Source organism: Danaus plexippus, chromosome 8 (assembly GCF_018135715.1).
Source record: "Danaus plexippus chromosome 8, MEX_DaPlex, whole genome shotgun sequence".
NCBI classification, from domain to species: domain Eukaryota; kingdom Metazoa; phylum Arthropoda; class Insecta; order Lepidoptera; family Nymphalidae; genus Danaus; species Danaus plexippus.
Genome location: NC_083542.1, coordinates 5,679,712 through 5,693,182, shown reverse-complemented (window position 1 = coordinate 5,693,182; position 13,471 = coordinate 5,679,712). Strand labels below are relative to the sequence as shown.

The following is a 13,471-nucleotide window of genomic DNA, read 5'->3' as shown; positions in this document are numbered from 1 at the left end:
TCTTAGATCTCATTAAACATTATATATTAATAACATTTTGTTTCATTTTATCAATTTAGCACTCACTTATTTTTATTAAGCTGTCTTCATTCGCACTGGAATTGTGTAATATCTTGCCAATGTCAAAGTTTTTATTTGTTGGACGAATTATTATCTCGGGTATTGTGAGAAGAAAACACGAAGAAGTTTGTCGAGTTGAATAAATGCGTTTATTTAATTATTATTATTATTGTTTTTAAAAAAGACTAATCACTAACATACTAAAGTTATTTATAAATCATGCCATTTATAAGTACATGTGTTTAAGTTTTTAACTGTCTATTTATTGCTATACTCTTAATGCCCTAAAAATATTTAATATTATAAACAGTTTATTGCTTTAGACATTAAGAGTAAAATGAAATAACAATTCTAATTTTGAGGCTCACTGGCATGATTACAAATATAATGGTAGCTAACTGTAACTGACTCCAACCTGTGCCACGGCCTGTATAACCTTGCCAAAATAATGAGCAATAGAATATCGCTTTAATTCGTGTTTTCGTATTATATCGGTAAATGAAAATTTCCAGTTTTCTGAAGACGGTTGTTGGGTAGTTTTGGTTTATTTAGGTCCAAAACTACGAGAGTATCAACTTTACGAAAATTTATAAAAAAGCATTATCGACGTACGATTCTTCAATTAGGTGCTTCACGCGTGTCATTATTATTTAATAAAGTTTACTTATATTAAATAAAATCTGTACACTTATATGTTGAATATGAATTATGTTATAGCTATATTTCAAAATGACCTGAGTATTCACTATTGTTTACATAAACCGAGCTTAGATTCCGACTTGTAACAATTAACTACAATTATTTGCGTTACAAATAGTCATACAATTATCACTCTAGTTATGTACGTTAAGCGCTTCTTATTGATGATGTTCATTAAAAGTGCTCTTTATTAAGCTCATAAAGACTACTTTGTAACTGTTACATAAGATCCAATAACAATTACAAGTTTTATAATAAAATTTTAAGTTGTAATAAAGCAATATAATGGAATTGTATAACAGCTGCAGAGCGTGTCGCCACAAAATTTTTTATACCTGTATTATAAAGGACTTTCCAAAACGAATCTAAATGAGTTTTAGAAGCTTAACGAAATTTAGGATTTGGGAACGAATTTCGAGGATTCGCATAATTGCGATTATTGGGGTTTCAGAGAGAATTTTAATCTATAATATAAAAATAAGTCGAGTTTTCCTTCCTGACGCTATAACTCCAGAACGCACAAACAGATTTCCACAGTTTTGCATTTGTTGAAAAGGTCTCGGGCTCCGTGAGGTTTATAGTAAAGAAAATTCAGGAAAAATTTCAATAGAAAAGCGGGAAAATAGGGAAATAATTTTTTAATACAGCGCCATCTCTGATACATAGCATGTACTACAAACCAATATTTTAAGTAGATGGCGCCGGTGCGTGACACATTGTTTGACAGCTACTTATTGTTTTCTTCTCAGTTAATTTCATGTGACAAACCGGTGTGAAATTGTGAAAAAAAATAAGTTATTCGTTTCTTAAAATTTTAATTGGAAACCATCAAATCAATCACGTGTATTGTGTACATTTTTATTCAATTTCAACAGCAGGTATTTGTCTTTAAGGTGGTAAGTTGAACTGTGTAAATTATGTGGATCGTGCATTTGAGGTTAAATTCACCATTCTGCCCATAGTTAAAAATGCCTAGAGGACGACGTGCGAACATCGGCCGCCGCACAAGACATGCAAGTCAGCAACAAGTGTATTCACAGAACTTAAGCGAAGAAAGACAAAATATAATAAGAGAAAATGCCCGATTGAGACAACGCGTGAGTACACGAAGATCATTGGCATCATACAATCGCTTGGCATTCCAAAATGATCCCACTGCGAACTACAGTGACGTTGAAAATTTAAATATTGGACCAATGACGACTGTATGCCGATATTGCAATGCGTTAAAGTTCAAAAGAGAAACGGCTGGATTGTGCTGCGCAAGTGGAAAAGTCAAACTGGATCCATTACTTACACCACCACAGCCACTGAAACCATTGTTCGATGGAAGTGATCCCGATTCCAGCCATTTTCTTCAACACATCCTTGAATACAATAACTGCTTTCGCATGACTTCCTTTGGAGCTAATATCATTCGAGAAGGCGGCTTCATGCCGACTTGCAAGGTAAAAGATACAACACACACGATCAAAAGTTACACCATATTCTTTAACAAATTCTTTAACAAATGATTGTTTGCAATTACAGATACAAGGACAAATATATCATTTGCATGGTTCAATGGTGCCAACACCAGATGAACCGCATCAATTTCTGCAAATATATTTCATTTCGTCGATGGTGGATCAGCTGAATGTGCGGTGTAATATTCAGGGAACACAACAGTTAAAGAGACGGATTATTGAACAGTTGCAAGCATTTTTTCACGCTAATAACGCTGTGGTTAATATGTTCAAAACAGCATTGGAACGAATGCCATCGGATACGCACAAATTTGTCATAAGAGCGGATTGTACCCCAACAGGTGAACATGTGCGAAGATTCAATGCACCCACCGTTAATGATGTTGCTGCAATTATTGTTGGCGATCCAACTAAATCGCGAGACATTGTCGTTCAGCGAAGAAGCAATATCATGCATCGTGTAAACGAGACACATCGTTTGTACGATGCGTTACAATATCCAATCATTTATTGGCAAGGGCAAGACGGATACGACATCACGTTGAAGATGGTCGATCCAATTACAAGTAAAATATTCACACACTAATTATTGCTATTATTGGTTTCCATTAACAATTCATTTAATTTTGCATTTTCAGGCGTATCAACGAATAAAAATCTAAGCGCAATGAATTACTATGCGTATCGTATGATGATTCGTACACATGAGGAGAATGTCATTCTGAAGTGCCGTCGGCTATTCCAGCAATTCGCTGTCGACATGTATGTCAAAGTCGAGACAGAACGTTTAGCGTTCATCCGATTCAATCAGGCAAAGCTACGATCTGAGGACTATATACACTTGCGTGATGCTATTCATTCAGATGGTGATGTTCAGAGTATTGGACGTCTGACGATTCTCCCATCATCTTATATCGGAAGCCCACGCCACATGCACGAATACGCTCAAGACGCTATGACGTACGTGCGAAATTATGGAACTCCCGATTTATTTATTACGTTCACTTGCAATCCGAAGTGGACGGAAATTGAACGTGAGTTGGAACCGGGCCAAAAACCGCAAGATCGCCATGACATAATAGCCAGAGTATTTCAGCAAAAACTCAAGGTCATGATGGATGTGCTTACTAAGTATCGAGTTTTTGGTGACACACGTTGTTATATGTACTCGGTGGAATGGCAGAAGCGTGGACTACCGCATGCTCATATCCTAACTTGGTTGCTGAACAAATTACATTCAAATGAAGTGGATGACATCATATCAGCTGAAATTCCTGATCCAGTCACTGATCCCCATCTACACGACATTGTGACGACACAGATGGTGCATGGACCGTGCGGTGCATTAAATCCATTATCGCTTTGCATGACTGATGGAAAGTGCACAAAACGATATCCGCGACCGTTAGTTGCTGAAACAGTTACAGGGAACGACGGATATCCAGTATATCGTCGGCGTTCAAAAGAAGATAATGGTCGAACTATCAAAGTTAAAGTTCAAAATCAAGAGATTGAGATCGGAAATGAATTCATTGTACCATATTGCCCGCTACTATCACGAATTTTTGAAACACATGTAAACGTTGAGAGTTGTCATTCGGCCAAATCAATCAAATATTTGTGCAAGTACGTCACAAAAGGCAGCGACATGGCTGTGTTTGGTATTGCGTCGGAAAATGCGAATGACGAAATCAGCAACTTCCAAATGGGCAGATACGTCAGTACTAATGAAGCACTGTGGCGATTATTTTCATTTCTAATTCATGAAAGATATCCCACAGTTGTACATTTAGCAGTGCATTTGGAAAATGGCCAAAGAGTTTACTTCACTGAAGCTAATGCAGCACAACGAGCTGAGAGACCACCATCGACAACATTGACTAGCTTCTTTGCAATGTGTGAAGCAGATCCATTCGCAGCGACGCTGATGTACGTTGAAATGCCTAAGTATTACACTTGGAATCAATCAACAAAGAAATTCCAACGTCGCAAACAAGGAACCCCAGTTCCAGATTGGCCACAGGTGTTTTCCACTGATGCACTAGGTCGCATGTATACTGTTCATCCTAGAAATGATGAATGTTTTTATTTGCGACTGCTGTTGGTAAATGTACGTGGACCAAAATCATTTGCGCATTTGAAAACTGTGAATGGCCACCAATGCCAAACATATCGAGAAGCATGTCAACTATTGGGTTTGCTAGAGAACGATTCTCATTGGGATTTAACACTTGCGGATTCAGTTGTTTCATCAAATGCGTACCAAATACGAACGCTGTTCGCAATTATCATCACCACATGTTCTCCTTCACAACCAATTCAGTTATGGAACAAATACAAAGACGACATATGTGAAGATATCTTGCATCGCTTGCGCATTCAAACGAATAATCCTGACATGCAAATAACCGATGAAATCTACAATGAAGGATTGATTCTGATTGAGGATCAATGCTTGACTATTGCAAACAAGCTACTGATTGAAGTAGGAATGATTGCACCAAATCGATCAATACACGATGCATTCAACCAAGAATTAAATCGAGAGCTGCAATACAATGTTGATACATTGCAGGAATTCGTTCAAAATAATGTGCCGTTGCTGAATGAACAGCAAAAACCAGTATACGAAACATTAATGCAAGCGGTGGACAATAATACTGGTGGTCTATTCTTCCTGGACGCATCTGGAGGAACAGGGAAAACATTTGTCATTTCATTGATTTTGGCCACTATTCGATCAACAGGTGACATAGCTTTGGCGTTAGCATCATCTGGAATTGCGGCGACTCTTCTAGATGGCGGTCGTACTGCACATTCTGCGCTTAAGTTGCCACTCAATTTAAACACAATTGAGACTCCAACATGCAATATTTCCCGATCCAGTGCAATGGGAAAATTGTTGACGCAATGCAAGCTCATTGTTTGGGATGAGTGCACAATGGCACATAAGAAATCACTTGAAGCACTCAACTTCACACTGAAGGATCTTCGGCGAAATAACAACATTTTTGGCGGCTTGATGATATTGTTGGCAGGCGATTTCAGGCAGACGTTGCCAGTAATTCCCCGTGGAACGCCTGCAGATGAATTGAATGCTTGCCTGAAGGCATCACCTTTATGGAATAACGTAAAAACATTATCGCTAACCACTAATATGAGAGTTCAACTTCAAAATGATCAAAGTGCTGCACAATTTTCAAAACAATTGTTAGCTGTTGGAAATGGAAAAGTCCCAGTTGATGCGACATCTGGATTAATTACTCTTACCAACGACTTTTGCCGATTTGTAGACTCTCAACTAGCTCTTATTGAAAATGTTTTTCCAAACATTAGTGAGAATTATCAGAATTATGCTTGGTTAAGTCAACGAGCAATTCTTGCCGCAAAGAATAATGATGTACACGCACTGAATTTCACCATTCAATCAAAAATCGATGGCGATTTGGTGACATACAAATCCGTTGATTCCATAACAAATCCCGATGATGTAGTACATTATCCAACGGAGTTTTTGAACTCTCTGGAGTTACCAGGATTTCCACCACATAACTTGCAACTCAAAGTTGGTACAGTTATTATGATATTGCGTAATTTGAATCCACCGCGACTTTGCAACGGTACTCGACTTGCGGTAAAAAGACTTATGCCGAATTTGATTGAGGCAACCATTATTAACGGAAAGTACGCAGGTGAAAATGTATGTATTCCTCGAATACCAATGATTCCGACTGATCTTCCGTTTGACTTCAAACGATTGCAATTTCCAGTTCGCCTTGCGTTCGCAATGACAATTAACAAGTCGCAAGGCCAATCGCTTAGTGTTTGCGGGATAAATTTAGAAAATCATTGTTTTTCACATGGGCAGTTATACGTTGCGTGTTCACGCGTTGGGAAACCATCCGCTTTGTTTGTATTAACGTCAGACCAAAAAACAAAAAATGTGGTTTACCAAAGAGCACTTCAATGAAACGGTTAATTTGCGGACACGTATAACGCTTCGATTCAGTATTTACTTTGGATTCACTTTCATTTACTTAGAGAAGTTCAACTAAATAACACTTAATTTTTTTAATCGAAATGAATTCATTACTGTTGTGAAATGAAATAAAAATTTTCATTTCAAATATAAAACAAAAAAAAAATTTTTTCTTCATCTTTTAATCACCAAACGAAACGTTACATAAAACGAAGCCATCTGGTGGCGAAACGGAGTTCGCCGGGTTTGCTAGTTTATAATAAAAATAATGAACTTCTAACATTGTTTTCTCAATTATGTTTAAAAACAAATAAATTACGGTCAACAATAATTTGCATTAATTATAGAGAGGTCGTTGAAATGCGAATATAAATAATAAAGTAGCTTTTTATTTGTAACGTTGTAGTTTTTGATCTATATATTGTTGCATCATCTTAACCACATGTTTAGTTTTGCATTTAGTCGGTTTCAAAGAACTTTTTATCTCAAAATTCATATAGTCATCAATGTATTTTTATTATTCAGGAACAATTGAGACGTATCAAGAGGAACCAAGAAAGGGAGAGACTGGCTGGAAATGTATCAGTACCTGGTTCATCTATCAGTGATAGTAAGTTCATCTATCGTTCTAAATTTGAATTTTATACCATTATTTATGTTTTCAAATGCCAACAATTGCTTTCTATCTTCAGGTATGAACATGTCGACCATGTCTGACCTAGGGTCCAAATCACCTGGCCTGATCCCATTGGGTCAGATCAAACAGGAACCGGATCTTCACACACCATCTAGACGACGGGCCAAATTGAAGCCCGATTTGAAATTAAAGGTAGAAAGATAGTATCATAATTTTTCTATTCATATTGGTATATAAAAATTAGGACGACAAAAGATATGGTTTTTGATTAAATTTTCTATAGAAAACAATTATGAAAATATGTATTGTTGTAGAGATTTTATTTTCACAATAAATCTACTTCTATATTAATTTATACGACCTGTGAACTAAATTTATTTATGTAGTTGGTGATGTTTGTCACACCTTCTTATTACTCCTTCTCCTAACATGACACAATTTCTTGTAAAATATTTGTGTCAAATACATAACTTACAATTCAGCAAAGACTAGACATGAAATGGTCACGAGCAAGCGCGCAGGCTGAATTCGAGTCTAATTAACTTGATAAAAAACCAATCAGTTATTTACTAGATGACACTTAGGTTGAATAATTTCAATAATCTAGTCTAGTCTAATCTAGTCAGTACTAGTCTAAGCCTTCTAATGGTATATACTAAATAGGCTATTTCTTAACTGGTTCTATATTATTCCTAGTGCGGAGCGTGCGGTCAAGTTGGTCACATGCGTACAAACAAGGCGTGTCCGTTATACACAGGGGGCGGGGCGGTGACCCCCGAACATGATGAACCAGCCCCCGAACCTGACGACCTTGACCTTGGATATGTGGATGGAACCAAGCTCACACTACCTTCTAAATTTGTTAAGGTAATAAATATACTAGTCGATAATGTGTATGTAATTAAATGTACGCCTGAACGAAACCTGATATCCTTAAAACTTATTGAGTCATTTATAGTTTTCTAAATCATAAATGGTTATATAAAAGTTAAAAATTATCGATTTCAGGCAATTTTAAGTTTCTAGTTCCAATCTTTTATTTGTAGATTTTGGAAAAAAATTCTAATTACAATTTCTACATTTTTGGTGGTTACATTATAAGTACTTACAAAACTAGCTATGCTATAAGCACAAACACCTACCGATAAACACTTATAAGAATTCTAAATCCAACTTAAAATTTTTCCTAATATTTCTGGGTTCAATCAAATATAATGAATAAAGATCGGTAATTTATGTACCGCAAACATATATTACAAAATTGTTTTTAAAAGTATGTTATTTTAAAGACTATTTTCATTTAAATAAATTTCACAATCAACAGCAATCTTCGGAGGAGCTTCGTCGTCGTAGCGGCAGTCGTCGCGAGGTCCGAGCTGCTGGGCGAACCAAGAGACGCGGCACTGCCAGTGATTCTTGTGATTATCTCGTCAAAAGACCAGCGGAAAGACGCAGAACTGATCCACTAGTGACTCTCTCGTCCCTATTAGAAGACGTATTGAACACTATGAGACACCTCCCCGATGTACAACCCTTCCTGTTCCCAGTCAATCCGAAGGTACGTTGCTATAGATATGACTTGGATATCAATAAGTTTTTGTAGATAGTGTGATATATTTTGTGCGCAAAGAAATAATCCAACTTTAATTTCCAAAGTAACTTACACAAAATCGGATCTTGTTTTTTATGTTTTATATTTAGAAATTTAATTAGCCTTTGTGTTTTTATATAATATATTGAAATTAAGGCACTAGTGCACAGCACAAGAGGATAGAATTACTTGACTTCGTTCGATTTTCTTTTCACTAGCTGGTAGCGGATTACTATCGTATCGTATCGCGGCCGATGGATCTACAGACTATAAGGGACAATTTGAGGCAAAAACACTATCAAAGCCGCGAAGAATTCTTGGCTGATGTCAACCAGATCGTAGAAAATTCTACTCTTTACAATGGTGAGTTGAAATATTAAAATTATCGCTTATAATATTTATAATTATATTACATTTTCATTATATATTTTTTTATGCTAATACAGGTCCTACGAGCAGCTTGACGGTAGCAGCGCAGCGTATGATGCAACGCTGTTTCGAAAAACTGGCAGAGAAAGAGGAACAGTTTATGAAACTGGAGAAACAAATCAACCCGCTGCTAGATGATAACGACCAGGTCTGAAAAAAAGACTATAATAGACTTAAAAATATATTTTTTTACAATATCAGTTGCACTTATAATAGTTAAAAGAAATCTAAATTTAAATACTATTAGTATGTTATTTCGAAATACAATAAATATTTTTCTGTCCCACCCCGGGCATGTCAAAAGTCAACTAATCATTTAAAAACCATTAAAAAATTTTGTTCCTCAGGTGGCTTTATCGTTTATTTTTGAGAATCTCTTAACAACGAAACTTAAAGTTATGCCGGAAGCTTGGCCATTCCTGAAACCAGTTAACAAGAAACAGGTCAAAGATTACTATAATGTTATTAAAAAACCAATCGACATGGAGACGATAGGAAAGAAAATACAAGGTTGGTTTGATAGCCTCACATGGTTTCTTAAATTCGACTTTAATGCTATTGTGCTAGAGTGGTTTTTAAACTAACAATTACCCTTTTTTTAGCTCATAAGTACCACAGTCGGGAGGAATTTCTTCGGGATATACAGTTGTTGGTGGATAACTGTCGTGCTTACAACGGACTTAACTCACAGTTCACGAGACAGGCCGAGGCCGTACTCAAAGTAACCCAAGAAGCCCTAGAACAGGTAACACTTTTATATTACAGACAGAGAAGAAAACCTCTTAGCATTCAATGGATTCACCGTGCTAGTGCCGGGTCCATTGCGTTGCAGGGAGAGGATCTTCAACAGTGCCTGGGACTTGCGCCCAAATGTAGGTTTAAGGGGCCCCTAACTAACGCGCGTTAAACGCTCACCTCCACTGTCCAAGCTCCTCTCCCTACCTAACAAAATTTGAAAAGAACCTACTAGGACTGCCTTTGAAGTACGTTCAAAGAATGAATAGTAGTGAGTTCTAAACAGTTCCAAGTCTTTTAATAGCTTGTAGAGAGATTTAGCCGTTGTACCTCTCGCTCCCACTTCTACCGCGTATAAATTCACGACGAACCTATTTCGAGTGAGTTCGTTTGTGTGCTCGTAATATTTGTTGATGGCATGGTCTTTGGGGATGTTGGTGTCCCAAGAAACCGTAAGCTCTATCATCATACGCGCTTTGAAATTCGCGAATATATAGGTTATCTTTATTAAATTATAATGAATTAGATTCAGATAACTATGTATCATTTTATAGGTAATCTTATAATTATTTTCTTTCTGTACAAAGTGTTTTTGATATCATTAGGAAATCTTCCTAGATATTCAAAAATGGAGACATTATTAGTAGTTTTGTTTTTGTTATCGCTACTTTTTCTATTATTATGATTTATCTCGCGTATATTGAGATGTTAATTATGTTAAGGTTTTTAAAACTTAGTTTGCAATGACTTATTTACAAACATCTTAACTTATACTATTTGTCTTTTCCAGTTCGATGAGCACGTGAGTCAGCTGGAGGCGAATATAGCACGCGTTCAGCAAAAGATGTTAGAGGATGCTGAGCAGTCTGAGTTAGAAGATGACCCGCCGCCGCCCAGCGACGAGAAAAGAGGCCGCGGAAGACCGAAGAAACACAAACCAAGCACATCAACATCGATGGCAGATGGTATGAGACATTCCATATAATACATGCAAAAAAAAATACTTCTCAGTTCCAAGCAAATGACTTAATATGTTATATGTATAACGTTACATGTAACAAAATTAACTTTACTATCAAAATAAGTCTATCGAAATTGTAATTTAGTTTTACTTATGTCGAAATTCGTCTTTTTATTGTATTTTGGTGGTTGGTTATCGTAAACTAATTATGTTTTTGACGTGATTTGTAATTTCTTATAGATGCCACACAGAGGAAACGTAGTCGTGTCAAGAAGGACCAAAATAGTCTGGTTGATGGTAAATTATTTGTTTGTATATAATTATGTTATATGTATATGATAACGCAGAAATTATAGTAATAATTTTTTTTGCTCATAAAAGGACATATCTTAATCTTAACTAGACAACACATGGCATGTACCAATATATGGATATAGCAAAACTTCCATCTAGTTTTTGACTAATACAAATGTATGTATATTTTTATTACAGATTTACAATATTCTGACAGTGGAAGTTCAGGTCTAGAGGAAGTCGAACAAAAAGATGCAGCTGAAGCTATGGTACAATTATCAGTTCGACCTGGTCAGTTTATAACAAAATATTTAATTATTATTATTGCTGTAACCTAAAACCTAATGAATTTACTAAACAACACATTTTTTATGTCTCAAATAAATTATTGTGATAGCAAGTCCCATAAAGTTCTGTGATTAAAATTCGACAGATGACGACATTCCTGATTCGAGCTTCGATACTTCTGAGTTCCTCATCAAGCGCGAGGTTCCAGACGAGCCGCACGAGCTGGTCGACCTGGACAGTCACAGCACTGACTATACTTACCCTGCCGTTGTAAAGGTAATTATTATATACACTACCACAGTCTTGAATACATTACATACACTTGTTGCCTGTGACTTCGTCCGCGTGGACTTGAGAATTAATGTCGTATAGAAATGTATACAGTGTGTTGAAACAAAAGAAACGCAACGAACCGGTACCGACATCTTTAGGTCGCGATGCCTGACTTCACTCCCACAAAGCAAAGTTATTCCTCGATCGTGTGGTCACAGTATTCCAGGATCATTTTTATCTTTATATAATTTGTATTCTTCTGTTATCTACGTTTTTGCACTGTAAAGTATTTATAAAATCCGTTTAGCAGTTTTTGAGTACCATATATCCTATCAAACGTGGACTGGCTCGACCGGGGAAGTACCACCATCTCAAAGAAGATCGGGGTGAAGTAGCCTTTAATGACTGCGTTTCGTGCGATGAGTGAAATCCGGTTGCCCTTTCCCTGGTCCCAACCTTTCCTGCCACTTCCTTATTCCCACCCCTCCCTCTTCCTCAATAACCAAGGTTGGCAACGCATCCACAATATAAGACTTGTTGTGGATGTCTATGGGCGACAGTGACTACTGCCCATAAAGTAGGCCCTCTGCTCGTTTGCCACCTCCCTCATTAAAAAACCTTCGTATTTATAATATTAGTATTTTGCCCTGGCGTAGTCGATGCCATGGTAATAAGAAACAGTACAAGCACTTGATCCGATGTTTAAATAAATAATGTAAAACGTCTGTAGACCTTAAAACTAAATAATACATTAGTAACAATGACCATATATATTAAATATTTGCGGATATTCCTCTAACTATAATCCTCACACTAAATCTAAATGACAAGACGGGGGCGGGGGAACAAATGTAAATCTAATCCATTCTTCCATCAAGTATCGAGTAGATTACATAATATTTTTTTTACGCTAGTTTCTTCCTAAAGCACACACAAACACACGCAGAGTTATTATATCCTGTGATGGGCCCGCCAATAAAAAGATAATAGAAAAATGTTATTTCACCGTTTTTCTTGGGTAAAAAAAAAACACGAGTTTTGGTACATTTATGATAAAAAAATGGACGTTAATACACTTATTAATATTGCTAGTTAAATCTACGCTTTGTTTTAAATTTATACAAAATTAATCAACGAATTCTTTCAAGTGAACAGATTTTAAAATGATTTATTTGTCCTCAATTATCTCGTGTGCGTCTTGTCAACCATTCTCACCGCTCGCATAAAAGAAGTGAATAGCATCAGTTCTCGGATGTTTCTATGTTTGAGCATAAGACTTAATTCATATTATTTTGTATTAGGAGGAACCAATCGAGCCGGACATGAACATGGATCCGCCAATGATGGACGCGCTCCCTGAACACACGCAGTTTAAAGAAGAGCCGCTTGAGAACTGGCAGGTTGGTTGAATTTAACTATCAAATCTTAAGGAGTATTTACCTTTATATGGTTTTAAATTTAAAAGGTATTATAAGAATATTACTGTATTGTATTTTATTTAAATATATGTTAAAAAATTGTATATTTAATAATATTAAATTTCCAGCCGGACCCTGTAATTCAGGATGACCTAAGAGTAACGGACAGCGAAGAAGAAGCAGAAGATGGACTTTGGTTTTAGATATATATTTTTTTTATTTACATAGATTAAAATGTAAGAATAATAATGTTTGTTACATAAGCTAAATAAATAAATTTATTATGGAAGATTATGTTTTATTTATATAACAAATTTCTGAATCGATTTTATGACACATCGTTTAATATATATTATGTGTATCTCATAATCGATATTAGACGATATTTTTGCAGTCTTTTTAAACTTCCAAAATTTGAGAATATCTGGGATAATATAAAGCTTGTTTATTCATTTTATTATTATTATTGGTTTATTTATTTATGATATTTTTTAAAATTATCTCGGCACTTTTTTATTTAATTCAAAAATATGTTAATGTTAGTGTGTATTTTTTTATGAAGTATAAGTACAAAAAACTAAACAGACGTAATTGTACACACCTAGATTTGCATGTACATATTTAAGTGGCAACATTGGTTT

General features: G+C 35.8%; 1 protein-coding gene across 1 annotated transcript; it reads left to right on the top strand.

Moving 5' to 3' along the window:
• The first annotated feature begins 1,727 nt into the window (after positions 1–1,727).
• LOC133318862 (uncharacterized) lies at positions 1,728–13,119 on the top strand. The gene is made up of 17 exons (XM_061521244.1): positions 1,728–2,207; positions 2,290–2,791; positions 2,864–5,790; positions 6,730–6,814; positions 6,897–7,033; positions 7,538–7,708; positions 8,166–8,399; positions 8,651–8,795; positions 8,879–9,009; positions 9,209–9,371; positions 9,464–9,606; positions 10,387–10,561; positions 10,798–10,854; positions 11,050–11,142; positions 11,285–11,415; positions 12,714–12,812; positions 12,959–13,119. Exons 1-17 carry the CDS (start codon positions 1,728–1,730, stop codon positions 13,031–13,033), a joined length of 5,748 nt encoding a protein of 1,915 aa, XP_061377228.1. The 3' UTR covers positions 13,034–13,119.
• The last annotated feature ends 352 nt before the right edge of the window (positions 13,120–13,471 follow it).

Bases quoted from the DNA above. Each gene is read 5' to 3' on its own strand.
- LOC133318862 (XM_061521244.1), top strand. From the start codon at position 1,728: ATGCCTAGAGGACGACGTGCGAACATCGGCCGCCGCACAAGACATGCA. The intron at 2,792-2,863 runs GTAAAATATTCA...TTGCATTTTCAG, and splicing joins GATGGTCGATCCAATTACAA to GCGTATCAACGAATAAAAAT. The intron at 10,855-11,049 runs GTAAATTATTTG...TTTTTATTACAG, and splicing joins CCAAAATAGTCTGGTTGATG to ATTTACAATATTCTGACAGT.